This window comes from Protopterus annectens, chromosome 8.part0 (assembly GCF_019279795.1).
Source record: "Protopterus annectens isolate FY-2018-M chromosome 8.part0, PAN1.0, whole genome shotgun sequence".
NCBI lineage: Eukaryota > Metazoa > Chordata > Ceratodontiformes > Protopteridae > Protopterus > Protopterus annectens.
The window spans coordinates 630,049,326-630,064,325 of NC_056741.1; the positions used below are offsets into that span (position 1 = coordinate 630,049,326).

Here is a 15,000-nt window from a genome sequence, read left to right on the forward strand (position 1 = left end):
ACTTTAGAAAAGTAGATACCAAACAGGAGAAGTCCTAGAGCAGATACCCTGGCGGACTCCACTGGTGATGGGTCTCTTTGTGGAGGTAACTGCCCCTATTTTGATTTCCTGCATCCTGTGAGCCAGATGGCAATCCAGGAGGTGACATATGGGCTTATTTCCAGTTTAACTTTTCTACTATGCCTGAGTGTGGAATTGTGACAAAAGTTTTGACCACATCAATGTTGTTGGTGAGTACTGTTTTGCCTTCATCTGTTCATTTTACTCATGCATGATAATTTTAACTCTTCTCCTGCCTGTACAGAATAAATTATGAAAGACCCTTTTTCCCTAACAGAATCACTATTCAGCCAAATTTTTTCTGAAGTGATTTTTATGGTTAGGGTTATGGTTAAGAGACAGTAAAAGAGGGCAATTTGTTCTTTTTTGATAGCTAGCTGTTTGCTATGTTTTTACTATGTTTTTCAAGTATCAGCATAGATGTTTTGTGCATTTTGATATCCCATTCTGTAATCATTTACACACACACACACACACACACATATATATATATAAATATATATATATATATATATATATATATATATATATATATATATAAACTGTGTGTGTGTCTAGCTGACAGTTGCTCATATAATCGGCATGCAAATGATTGAGACAAACTGCACCCCCCCACACCCCCTGCTAAATATATTTTATTTATTTATTTTACATTCGTTAACCGGGAAAGGTTGACTGGACACTGGTCCTTTTTCAGCAGAGGCTTGGGGAGGAAAGCTCCAGAAAAAGTATTAATACAAAATAGAAATACAAATTAGAAATACAGCACCGTGTAAGAAAGAAGCAGCAAATGTTTCATCAGTATATATGGGAGAAGCAAACAGTGCAAGTTACAGACTTAACAGAAGTTAACAAAACTATAGTAGGTAATTACTTTGCTAGTAAACAGTAGATACATAAATGAATAAGTTCTTTAGTAAGAAGCATTCTCATTATACATCAACCATAGTAAAATATGATTTAGTGATGCAGGGTGCTGTTTACCTATAGATGTCATTAGTATCAATGAGATATTTTGTTTTATTTTATTTTTAAGGATAAATAATTGGCAGAGACACTAAAGAAGGTCTGTTCAGGAGTGTTGCAGGAACATAGCCAGGTGTCTACTAAGTGTACTAAGGAGCTTTTCAAATTGTATAATAGAGCTCTTTGAGGTTGTAAGGGTTGTTGGTAGCTTATTCCATATTTTAGGAATGTAGTTAGAGAATAGTGATATATATACCATCTTTGAGATTGCTGTATGGGGGAAAGGGCAAACTCCCCTAATCCCAGTGTTTGTGATATGGCACTGAAACAAACCTGGCAAGTTTTGCTCAGCTGAGTTTTGATCATCTAAAACCATCTTAGTTTTGGTGCGATGATTGCCCAATTTGACCCCCTCAATGACTATCATATATATTTATTTTATTTACATTTGTTTACCGGGGAAGTCAGACTGGACACGGGTCCATTTTCCGCTGAGGCCCGGGGAGAAAAGCTCCACAGTACAACAGAATGCAGTACATGAGAGAACAAAATATAGAACATACAATTGATTTTAATACATAATAGGTTAGAAGGTAACTGTTTTAGTTAGACAGTACAGTAGACAGTCATTGAGGTACATAGTCAAAAATTAAAAAAAAATAAAGTTTTTATTTATTTTTTACCAGTATCTGGGTTTACAAGCTTTTTAGGGCAAATCTGTTTATACTTATCTGAACATGTGACACAATTAGATTTAACCTGGAGTGGATATCTATACAGATATATATGTATGTCTGCATATACTATATCTCACAAAAGCGGCATTAAAAAATAACTTCCATACACCAGTGTTCAATGATCTTTGCTGTTTGTAATGCAGTCCATTTGATTAACATGTTAGTTAATGAATTCTTAGTTGACTAATATGTATTTTTTGGAAAAAGGGTGATCTATATATCTATATATATATCTGTTATATTTACACATCTGTATCTGTATATACACACACACACACATATATATATATATATATATATATATATATATATATATATAATATTTAATGGCATACTAAGATAACAGAGTAGCTTATGTTTAGTAACACCTTGACAAAACATCAGGGGGGCATGAAAAAGCTGAATGCTGTTAGCCAGGATAGAGCCTGGATATGACATCATAGCAACACAAAGGTATGCATGCTGTAGCCTGGATACTTGTAAAGGAACGTGGAAAGATACGTGTTTCCATAGCAAGTATACCTTTTAATCCATGACCATTTTCTAAACCTATTGTAGTTGGTAGAAACTTGTTAAGTGCAGTCTGACTATGATCCCCCAGTTGTGGGATACGTGACTTAAAGGAGACATGAGGTAGTAGTATTTTACTGAAAGGAAGCTGCACAAGTAGTGTGAACCCCCATTTGAGGTGATGGAAATAAACAGTACTTACCACTTACTTTGGTGCCATCTAGCCTCAGCATGAATTAAGTGCTCAGAAACATTAAAGGAATGACAAGCTACCAGAACACAAGGTCTAGAAACAGAGCAATTGGTTTGTCTTAGTCTTATCTCTGGACTTTTCTGTACTGCTTCATCCATATTATTTGCCTTGTTTTCAGGACTGCCCATGCTGTATATTCAAGAACTTATTTTTGAAAATCACTAAAGTATGCTTGTTAGTTAAGCTTCTTCTGTCAAAATATATGAATTATCTATTATACTAAGTGGAGAAAATGGCTGCAAAGTGCTGCTGTAGAATTTACTCAAGCAATGTAAAAGTTACTTGACAAACAGAAATAACAGTATAGTCATAAGCATATTATGTGACATGATTGCCACTAAGGTTCATTTAAGTCTGATGTTTAACATATGTCACATATTTTCACTCGGATTTATTTCAGCTTGATGTTCATAAACATACTGTGGGACAGGAATGAACATTAGGGTTCATTTCGGCCTGCTACAGTTGCCTTATTTGTTTGTTTCCTCCTTCATTGCACTTGTGTGGGCATCAAACCTAAGAAGATTTCTGTACAGGGAATAATTACTGCAGGTATTGTCATAATCACTTGCAGAAACGGAAACACACATACTAAAAATTGTAATAGCTCCTGCACAGCTGTGACTGGTCACTAAATAAATGGAATAATTGATAGCCTAGCATGAGATATGACACTAATACTTTTTCGGCAGACGTTTTTTTGTTTAGCAGTGCAGATTGAGCTGATATGCTTTGGACTCATAAATGAATTTATTGTTTTTATTAGTCAGCAGTCCAAAATCCATTAAGTAAGAATTCATTCTTTTCCTGTTATCTGTGTGCCTTAAACTGTTATTGAATTCATTTTCAGAATCAAGCATGAGAACATTGTGTCACTGGAAGAGATCTATGAAAATCCGGACTACCTCTACCTTGTTATGGAGCTGTAAGTATTAAAATCATGACAAGCTTAGTAGAACTTCTGAATATTTCTGTAGATTTTATTTATTCATTTCAGTTTATACTCAGTATACCGGTCCAACTCTGCTTTATCCCATTATGTGAAAATGGAAGAAAATATAACTCTAATTTTATATGTAGGGCAAACTAAAATAAATGAGTTTTTGGATGATTGATCAATATACCTGTATGAAAAAAGAGATAGAGAGCTGCAAAGAAGTAACTCAGAGAAATGCATTAGCAAAATGTACACTGGCCATACAACAAAATTCTAAAGAATCCCGTTATGGTAAAGTCACAGAATGCTAAGTATTATGAGTAATATATGCAGTGCTCCATAAAATCAGTTTGACTGATTCACTTTAAGCAGAATTGCATGGCATCGAAGAGTCTGTCAGTACAATCTGCAAAGTTATAATCCATATGTTTAACTCACACTGAGGACTGTCAATGTATCCTGGCTGAGTCATGACCCAGTAAAGAAAGTACAGTTGTGTACACTTACCATAAATGTAGATGTTCGAGTGTATTCACTGTTGCAGTCATCACATTTGGGTTATCCCTGCCAGGGTATCCCTCGACCAGCCCAAATACCAGAGACTTAGTATTTCTGTGTTGGTTGCTGTCGCTTGAGGACTGACGTCAGGTCGTCAGTAGTATAAAGCAAGGCAGCCGATGCCATTACATCAGTTTTTCTTGCGCTAACCTGTCAGGAGCCCCCAAAGTAGGAGGCCAGGTTCTGGTGGAAGAACCCCACCAGTGGAAAATAAATACCAATTTGTCCCTTGTAAGGAAAGGAGAACAACAAGGAAGAATGGTAACAAAAGGAGAATAAAGGGGGAGGGAAACCAGGACTGCAACAGTGAATACACTCTAACATCTACATTTATGGTAAGTGTACACCACTGTACTATGTTCTTCATGTTTCACTGTTGCAGTCATCACATTTGGGTAGATTCCCAAAGCTGAAGAAATGGGTAGAGGCAGTCAAGGAAACTAGGGGCTGGCTAGGATGCCCTGCAAGACTGCAGAGGCAAACCCTGCCCTGAATTTGGAGAAGAAAGGCAGGTGGTAATGCTTGGTAAAAGTGTGAACAGATGTCCAGGTGGCAGCCTCCAGGATGTCCCTGGTGGGGACTCCTCTGAGGAAAGCTGCAAAGGTGGAGGCTGCTCTGGTGGAGTGTGTCCTGACCCCCTTGGGGGAAGGCTTTCCATGCTGTTTGTAGCAGAAACGGATGCAGTGTGCTATCCATCTGGAAATGGTTTGCTTGGAGACTGCTTTGCCTTCTGCCCCTGTAGCAAAGCTAACCAGCAATTGATCAGACTTTCCGAAGGATTTAGTCCTGTCCAGATAGAATCTGAGCTGTCTGTGCATATCTAGACAGTGAAGAATCCTTTCCCCCTTGTTCTGGGGATTAGGAAAGAAGGTGGGCAAATGAATGGATTGGTTGAGAGCCATACTAGACACCACCTTGGGCATGGAGGATGGATTAGTTCTGAGGGATACCCTATCTGCATGGAAGATGATGAAGGGGTCCACAGCCATGAGTGCTTGCAGCTCAGACACTCTTCTGGCTGAAGTCATGGCCAGAAGGAATGCTGTCTTCCAGGAGAGCAATTCTGAACCAGCTTCTGCAGAGCTAAAAGGGGGCAGAGTGAGCTTTTCCAAGACAAAGTTAAGGTCCCAAGCTGGTGTTGGTGCCCTTCTGGGGGGCCTCAAGTTGCTAACCCCTCTGAAGAACTGTTGGATCAAAGGGTGTGAGAGGGGCTGCTCAGTGGGAAAATGAGCAGAAATAGCAGAGGCATGAATTTTTATAGAGGAGAAAGCGATACCACTGTGTAGTAGGTCAGCTAAGTAACCCAGGATGAGAGAGATGGAGGGCTGTGCCGTATTGGCTCCCTTAGCCTGGATCCAGGTGCAGAACCTTTTCCATTTATCTGCATAATACTTTTTGTGCTAGGACATCTGGCCTCACGGATAACATCCAGAACCTGTTTACTGAGGATGGCAGATGGGTTTGGGGTTAGGGAATAAGCCAAGCTGCCAAATTGAGTGTCTGCAATTGGGGATGCATGAATTCCCCTTCCCTCTAGGTCAGTAGGTGTGGAATCTGAGGAAGATGCTATGGAGGCAGCAGGACAGGCTGCGCAGCAAGGGGTACCAGTGTTGTCAGGGCCAGTCTGGAGCTATAAGAATGGTCCTTGGTTCTTCCTCCCTTATTTTGATCAGTACCCTGGGGATGAGAGGTAAGGGAGGAAAGGCATAGGCCGATAGATTGACCCAGGGGAAGGACAGGGCATCCACTTTCAAAGCCATGCAGTGATACTCCCTGATGCAGAATTTGCTGAGCTGATGGTGTGGGAGGCAGAGGTCGACCTTCGGAATTCCCCATTTCCGAGTTATTAGGGTGAAGGTACTTCTGTTGAGTTGCCACTCATGTGGGTCCAGAAGGTTTCTGCTTAATTGGTCTGCCAGAGAGGTGAGAGACCCTGGCAAGAATTGTGCTAACAGGTGTAGTTGCATGGAAGAGGCTGTGAGCCAAGGGGTCATGGCCAGCCTGCATAGAAGGTAGGAGTGAGTCCCTCCCTGCCTGTTGATGTACCACATCACAGTGGTGTCTGTTTTGATCAGAAGAACCCCTGGAGAGAGAAGGGGTTTGAAAGCTATCAAGGCATGCTGCACACCCATCATCTCGTTTTGATTGATGTGCAGAGGGATTTGCTGAGGGCTCCATTGGCCCTGTATGCACCTGCCATCCAGGTGTGCACCCCAAGTGTAGTCTGATGTGTCTGTGGTGAGGGTCTAGGTGGCGAGGGGTGGGGAGAAGGGCAGTCCCTTGTTGTGGGAGTATGCTGTTGCCCACCAAAGAAATTCCTTTGTGAGTCAAGGAATTATATGTAGAAGAGTTCAACAAACAGCTGCAGCAAGCAAACATTCAACCTCTTATTTGAATGATATAATGTGTAGTCGCTTCTGTAAAAATGATAATTCTTCCACTGAGTAGAATCAGCACACCTTTATTTAGAAATGACTGTAAAGCGAACATAGACTTTTGGAGAATGTGTTACAGACTAACAGTAAGAATCCAGTTATGTATAAATGCCTAATGTGCAACTATTGTAAACATATTGACATTGGTCAGACCTTCCACATTAGAAACAAAAAATATAAAACAAGGGGCAAATTTAATTGTCAGTCAAAAATGATAGTGTATCTTGCCAAGTGCCAGCATTGCCAAGTGTTCTATATAGGAAAAACCATTAGAACACTTAAAGAGAGGTTATACGAACATCTATATAGTATAGGACATAAAAAAAAACAGAAAATGCCTTGGCAAGACACATAATTGAACATCCAGACCACTTATTTAAATTTCGAGTAATTGATCAAATTAAAACAGATGGAAGAGGGGGTCCAGACAGTCTTTTATTAGAGAGATTTGAATAGGACATAAAAAAAACAGAAAATGCCTTGGCAAGACACATAATTGAACATCCAGACCACTTATTTAAATTTCGAGTAATTGATCAAATTAAAACAGATGTTAGAGGGGGTCCAGACAGTCTTTTATTAGAGAGATTTGAATTAATATGGCAGTTTAACACGAATGCATGTTTATATCCTGGAATAAATGAAATATACTCTATTTTGTGTATTTTAAGGATAAAAAATTTAAATGTAATTGAAGTGTAGGCAAATCGACAGTTAGTATATTGAGTAGTATGTTAACAACAGGAGATGTTATGGTTACAACATACTAGAAAAAATACTTTTATAATAAGATTCTTGAATTGATTAATATTAAAAGTTGAATTTGTTTATTTATACACAAAATTCTTGTCAAGAACACTAACAGAAAATAAATATGTAGACTGACTTGTGCATGTACTTTACACTAGTACAAATAGTTAATATAGTTAAGATAGGTCCCATTGTTGTGGACAGGAACTAGTGTATCGTATTAGTAGGAATAAGTTACAGATTTTTGATAGCTAACATAAGAACCAAGAGCATTATGTATTTTTGTTTTTATTTATTATTTTTATTTGTATTTTTATTTTTGTTATAGCATTAGTAACAACAATAACTAATATAATCAAGCACTGATATTATTACCGGACTTGTATGGTATTTTCAAAAAATTGTAACTAAAATGTGTTGGAACGGTTACAATATAAAACATGGAGGTATGGACAAACTGTTTATGTATCCAAAATGTATTCGTTGTTAACAGTTAGGTCCGTCCCCACGATAAGAAGTTTTGATTTTGAGTTTTCATCTCTTGTCACTTGGATGTGTTACTCGAATGAGATATACAATATGTTTGAATGGAGGGCGAGAGTGGTATAAATGGAGGGGATTGGAGAGAGAGAGAGGTGAGTAATAATAGAGTGCATTTGCATTTTTGATTAATTAAACTAAGTGATGTCACAGGAAGTTACATAATGGAAGAATTGTAGGAGGAAGGAATTAGTCTGAAGAAGTTTTCGCATTTGCGAAGGCGAAAAGCGCTTCACAAGATTTTGGTTTTATTTGTTTTTAAAGTCTTTGTTCGCTTTACAGTCATTTCTAAATAAAGGTGTGCTGATTTTACTCAGTGGAAGAATTATCATTTTAACAGAAGTGACTACACAACATTATATCATTCAAATAAGAGATTGAACGTTTGCTTGCTGCAGCTGTTCATTGGACGATTTGTTTTTTTCTTCACTGGTATATGTAGAAGAGTTTCCAGGTCTTGAAAGTGTTGACACCCAAAGGCTTTTTAGGTACCATTGAAGTTTCCTCGTATGCAGTCTGGCATATAGAATGAGTAGTATGCAAGATGCCATGAACCCCAGAGCTTGCAGGATCTATCTTGCAGATAGCTGGGGCCTGGTGGTTAGTTGAGAGGAGTAGGCTGTTAGGAAAATTTATTTCTTTGGTGTAAGGTATGCCATCTGGGATGCTGTGTTCAGACTTGCTCCCAAGATGATTATTCTTTGGGTGGGCACCTGTTTGGATTTCTTTTCATTGATTGTGTACCCTAGGGAGGTTAATAGGGTCTTTACAAAGGCCAGGTGCTTGAGCAGCTTTTCCTGGCAGTCTGCTTGAATAAGGCAGTCATCTAAGTATGGGTAAATTTGAATATTTCTTTGTCTGCAAAAGGCAATGGCCGGAGCCAGACATTTTGTGAAAACTCTGGGAGCAGTAGATAAGCCAAAGAGAAGCACAGAGAACTGAAAGTGTTGAGATCCTGCCCTGAAGTGAAGATATTTCCTGCATGATTCCCTGATAGGAATGTGGAGGTAGGCCTCTTTTAGATCTAGGGTGGCTAACCAAGTGTCCTTGGAGAGCATGGGTAGCAGCTGCTGGAGGGTGAGCTGAGCAGTCAAGTGCTCTGGATTATGCGGAATACTCTGCATTTAAAGGCTTTCTGAGGTGCTTTTCTACTGTTCCCCATTGAACAGTGGTGGCTCTGCTTTGCATTTTTTGATTGGCTCATATACCACAAATAGAGCCAATTCGCATCGATGTATATAAGCCAATCAAGAATTAATTTTCTAGGCAAAGCAAGCCAATGTGGTGAGAAATTGGCCAATCAGTATAGGACTTTTGCTTAACAACATAGCCAATAGTAATATCACAAGGGTTTTCACTCCACTGCAATACTTTGAAAAAACGGGTATCACAGATCAATTACTTTTACGTTAATTTTTTGGAATGCATTTCTTTTCCTGGCTGGAGATGTTTGGAGATGCTCTTCATGTTTCACTGTTGCAGTCATCACATCTGGGTTATCTGCTTGCAGGTAGCCCTCAATCGGCCTGATTATCAAAGTCTTGGGTCCCTCGTCAGTTGCTGTCTCATCTTCCATGACGTCAGGTAGTCAGGGGTATAAAGCATGCAGCCAATGCCATTACACCAGTCTTTCTTGCCATGCGGTGCCCAAAGCAGAAGTAGTTCACAAGTGCTGGTCGGCCGACTCTTGAAATATTCGTTTTAGAGTTTCAGATCTGAAGTCTTCAGCTAAGCTAAGCACCCCATGGGGATCCTTTTTCTTGCTCTAAACTGATGTCAGTAAAAGTTAACAATTGTATTTCTTGTAGAAAGCAAATACCTCATAAAGATTTTCATTCGTACAGCATTTCTTGCTTAGGCCTAGACCACGATGTACCTCGCTGTCGTTTTTTTGCCTTACTCAACCCCCATACTATTCGTCGTCGGTTCATTTTCGATCTAAATATTTTGGTACTCTGTTCAATTATCCAGAAATGACTGCAGTAAGCCACCTGACTACCGACATTCTGAAAAAACGCAAAGATAAAGACAGAGACAGGCCACATAGGTCCAAAGCTGCCGACGACGCTTCTCCTAAGCTAGTCGCCAGTTCGCCGGTACACAGTGAGGCGCTTTCGCAGCTCCTGATACCTGCTACTTCAGATTCACAGGCCTCTTCTGAGACTCATTTGGAGTCCGGTATGCTGTGAGATGCTTCTTCAACTGTGAAACCTGCGGATGTCTTTACCTTGGATCGGTCCGGAGCCATTGTGCAGGCACCAGCTTCTGAGGGTGTATTCAGGCCTACTGACTTGAATATTAAACCAACGCCATCTTCTTCAATGCCTAAAACTCGATCAGTGCCTAGAAAAAACAATGCCCAGACTGCATGGTCAGGCCCCTTTGCCTAAAAAACAAATGATAAGAATGGGTGAAGACCTTATTAGTCTAATCAGGGGAAGCCACCCTTCTCCCTCTAAGAGACCTAGGACTGATTTCCTTCTGATTCTTCTGATCAGGATTCTGGAATTTCTGTTTTTTCTGATGACCAGGAGTTACCCTTATCTATTTATGAGGATTCTGATGCAGAGGACTCCATTCCCTTTGCTTTTCCTCCAGAGGAATTCTCTTTTGGTGAAACCTTGCATACTTTTAGGGAGCATGTCTGCTGGGAAAGCCAGGATTACTCTGACTCCAAAAAGAGGCTTAGAGAATTCTTACTTCTACCTCAACACAGGCCTTTAGCCATCCCTCCTGTACTGGACATTTGTAGATGATGCCATCTCGGAATCTAGCCTGGATCCTGACTCTTTACCTCCTGCTCCTAGAAAACCTGACCGGCATTACAGGGTACCTGACTCTCAAGTTCCTTTTTAAAAATCCTACTGCGGATCCTGAGACCATTTCACAGGGACCCAAGGGCATTAAGGCTACTACTGCCAAAACCCCTACCCCCTCTGATAGAGATTACAGGGCCCTGGACAGATGGGATAAGAAGGTATACACTTCTGCAGCTTTGGCCATTAGGGACTTAAACTGCGAGTTTCATATGTTAAAGTATCAGCAACATATTATTGGATTGCTTAAACAGAAAATGATTCCTGACTGTGCTGAAAATAAAGAATTACAGGATGTAATGCATTCTGCTGAACAAGCTGGAAAACATACTTTGCAATGTGGTTTTGATTGATTAGAGACATCTTGCAGAGCTGATCTCACTGGGTCTGCACTTAGAAGGCATGTCTGGCTTAAGGAGCAATCTTTGCCAGATCATGTTAAAGCTAAATTACTGGATGCTCCCTTAAACCAAGACCTTCTGTTTGGCAACAAAGCAGAAGAAGTACTTAAAAAGATGGAGGAAAAAGCTAAATCTATACAAACTGTTAAAGATTTCCTGCAAGTACAGCCTCCCAGATTTAGTAGGCATTTGCCTTCTAAGAATTGGTCTTTTCCTGCCTCTTCCAGGCCTTCTCAGTCCAAACCCAGAGCCAGCAGAACACCCAGGCTTCTGTCCCAAGGTTCTCGCAGGCCTAAGCAGTGGGGGGCTCCCACTTCCAAAACTGGGAGTAGTAAGACACCCCCTTATGGTAAACTGTCACAATGACTTAACTTTAAACCTTCCAAGCCCTGCTCAACTGAGTGTTCCTTTAGGGGGGAAAGATCGCCCTGCATGCAGAAAATTGGGAACTCATTACCCAAGACAAATGGGTTTTAAATACAGTTTCCCAAGGGTACAGATTCCACTTCCATTCCTTACCAGCCCTAAACAGTTGGACAGACCTACCCCCCCAAATCAGTGGGCAGAGGCTCAAAGGCAAGTTCTCTCTCTTCTAAGCATCAGAGCTATTCAACTTGTCCCAGAAGAAGAGTGGGGGCAAGGTTTCTACTCCAGACTTTTCCTGGTACCCAGAAAAGACAATTCCTGGAGTCCTATTCTGGACCTGTCTATCCTAAACACCTTTTTGGAAATCCCAAAATTCAAAATGCTAACTCTTCATCAGCTGCTTCCCATGCTAGGCAAAAATGCCTGGTTGGCAACACTGGATTTAAAGGAAGCCTACCTGCACATTCCAATAAGGGAATCTTGCAGAAGATACCCATGCTTCAGAGCAGGCTACATGCACTATCAGTTCTCTGAACTGCCCTTTGGCTTATCTACTGCGCCTAGGATATTCACAAAGTGCCTAGATCCAGTCATTGCATTTTGCAGACAAAGAAATATTCAAATATACCCATACCTAGACGATTGTCTAATTCAGGCAGAAAGCCAGGACATACTAATAAATCATCTGGCATTTGTAAAGAAATTACTAACTTCTCTGGGGTAAACCATAAACGAAAGGAAATCACATCTAGTACCCTGTCAACAAATTGTATTCCTGAAAGCAAGCTTGAATACAACTTCCCAGATGGCCTATCTCACGCCAGAGAAAAAAGTTCATTTGACAGCCTATTTCAAACTACTGGCCACAAAGACCCAGCTATCTGCAAGGAAAATACTGCAAGCCCTGGGGTTCATGACCTCTTGCATACTACTAATTCCATATGCAAGACTGCATATGAGGAAATTACAATGGTATCTAAAAAGCCTATGGTGTCAACATTCTCAAGACCTAGAATCAATGATTCCTATCATACCTTGTCTACAGATAGAGTTCCTTTGGTGGGCAGAGACCTGCCACCAAAACATGGGACTGCCATTCACTCTACCCCCTGCCACCCAAACCCTAACAGACGCATCAGACTATGCATGGGGGGCTCACTTAGCAGGGCAGTGCATTCAGGGCAAATGGAACCCAAATCAAATGCACATGCATATCAATCAAAAAGAAATTTTAGCTGTACAGAATGCTATGACAGCCTTCAAGGACCACATTCTTCCAGGACGATTATTGGTAAAGATGGACAAATGTCACTGTTATGTGGTACATAAACAAGCAGGGGGAACCTACTAATACCCTCTCTGCAGATTAGCCATGGCTCTGTGGAACACAGCCTTGAGCTACCAAGTGCACCTACAAGCTCAATTCCTGCCAGGCAAGCTAAATACACTGGCAGACAACCTAAGCAGAAATCTCATGGACCCACACAAGTGGAAACTGGAACCAAAGATATTCAACATGTTGAGAAACAAATGGGGGAGCCCAGAGATAGACCTGTTTGCCTCCCCTCAGAACTACCAATTGGACAAATTCTGCACAAGGACTCCCCACAAACAAGCTTGGAAAGTGGATGCCCTGTCCCTTCACCTGGAAAAATATCACCTTATGCCTTTCCCCCTCTGCCTCTCCTCTCCAAAGTGCTACTAAAGATCAAACAGGACAAACCAAGGACAATACTGATTGCACCAGACTGGCCACGCCAACACTGGTATCCCCTCTTGCGCAGTGTCACACTGCTGGAACCATGGCACCTGCCTCAGACCCCTGCCCTTCTGTCCCAGCAGGAGGGCCAGATTCTGCACCCACAGCTTCAAACTCTGAGCCTTGCAGCCTGGCTAATTACCTGATCTCTCTGTTGCCATCCCTCAGTAAGCAAGTGATGGCTGTCATTCTGGAGGCAAGGAGGCCTAATAGTAGAAAATCCTATGCTGAAAAAACGGAAGAGATTCTGTTCCTGGAGCCAGACTCGGGATGGGCACAGGAGTGCCCAATTTACCACATATTCTTCAATACTTAACTGAGATGCTTCACAAGGGCCTTTCCTTTTCTTCCATCAAAATTCATGCCTCAGCCATTTCAATTTTGGAGCCCGATGTTTCTAATGGAGCTGCTTGATGTACTTGTAACAGAGGTACGTTCCTGACTGAATCTGGCTCAGTTGGTGAAAGTTAGGATTAGAAAGAATTTTTTTTTATTTACTTATTGGGGGATGTCTGCTCAGAAATGTAATCTTTTCCTTAATGAATTAGTAAGGACTGCAGTGGGCCAGTGATAGTATTAAACCAATTAATGCCATATTGGAGGTTTAAAGTAGGATAGTGTTTAGCAAACATTTAGAGCAATGTAATATTGTAGGAAATAGTAATGGACAGTTTTAGCTGGAAGCTGTATGGCAGTAGCTTTAATTTTAGCATGATGCTCTATAGTAGTGCTGTTTTGTATTTGATTATGTATGGTTTTGTAAGGTATAAAATAGTTTGGTTTAAATTACAAGTTGTGTTTTTTTTATGGAATTTTAGAAATGTACTGTTAATTTTTGGCTGTGTATTTGAACTTCATGCTTTTGTCTGAAAGTCCACTTCAACCAGGCACCATGGAAATGGTACACTTTCGCGCAGTGCGAAAATAGGGTATTCCACATTTTGGCTGTTTGTCACACATTGTTAGGCTCTGTGTTCCACATTAGCCTCTTAAGAGGTTGAGAGCTATGAGGGTGTTAGAATTTTGGGATCACCAGGAAGGTGATTAGAATGGATAGATCAAGGATGGGGTGCCAGGTGCTCTCTTTTCTGGGCACCAGAAAAAGTCTGGAGTAGAAGCCTTGGCCTATCTGTTCTGCAGGAACATGCTCTACTGCCCTCTTAGAGAGCAGGAAAAATATTTGCTTTTGAGCCTCTGCCCATTGATTTGGTGGTAGATCTGGGAACCCTTTTGGGGTTGGAAGGGTGTGGAAGGAAAATATGTATCCCTGAGACACAATGTTCAGAACTCATTGGTCCTTGGTAATGGTGGCCCAGGTGCTTGAGTGAAATGAGAGTTTTCCTCCTAGGGGTAAGTGAAGGTGGGCAGAGGGGGGTGTGTGGAGGAGGTGAGTCATTGTGAGTTCTTACATAAGGGGGTGGCTTAGAACTCCCTGGTTTTGAAGTGGAGGTAGTCCACTTCTTAGATCTCTGCATTCCCTGAGGCTGCTGTCTGGGGGTTCTGTTTTCACAGGGCCTAGGCTGGGCTGGTTTACTCGTAATAGGAAAGGACCAGTGCTTTGGAGGGACAATGACAGCTGAACCTAGGGGGCTGGACCTGTAAGAAATCCTTAACTGTTTGCATAGATTTTGCTTTTTCTTCCATCTTTTTTAAGACCTCTTCTGCCTTAGTGCCAAATAAGTTATCTTTGTGCAAGGGGTCATCCAACAATTTATATTTGACATCGTCTAGCAGGGGTTGTTCCTTAAGCCATGCATGTCTTCTTATGACAGATCCAGTGACTGCTGCCCTGCAAGAAGCATCTAGGGCATCAAAACTACAGTGCAAAGTGTGTTTAGTTACTTGACATGCAGACTGCATTAAGTCTTGTAAATCTTTAGTTTCTGCCCAAGCATTTTTCTTTAAGGAGTTC

At 40.9% G+C, this 15,000-nt stretch overlaps 1 protein-coding gene across 1 annotated transcript in view; it reads left to right on the forward strand.

Moving 5' to 3' along the window:
• Window positions 1-15,000, forward strand: part of LOC122808956 (calcium/calmodulin-dependent protein kinase type 1D-like) — a 1,068,410-nt gene that overhangs the window by 700,657 nt on the left and 352,753 nt on the right. The window contains exon 4 of the mRNA XM_044080114.1: window positions 3,377-3,451. Coding sequence (XP_043936049.1) covers window positions 3,377-3,451 — 75 coding nt within the window. The remainder of the gene's footprint in view (window positions 1-3,376; window positions 3,452-15,000) is intronic.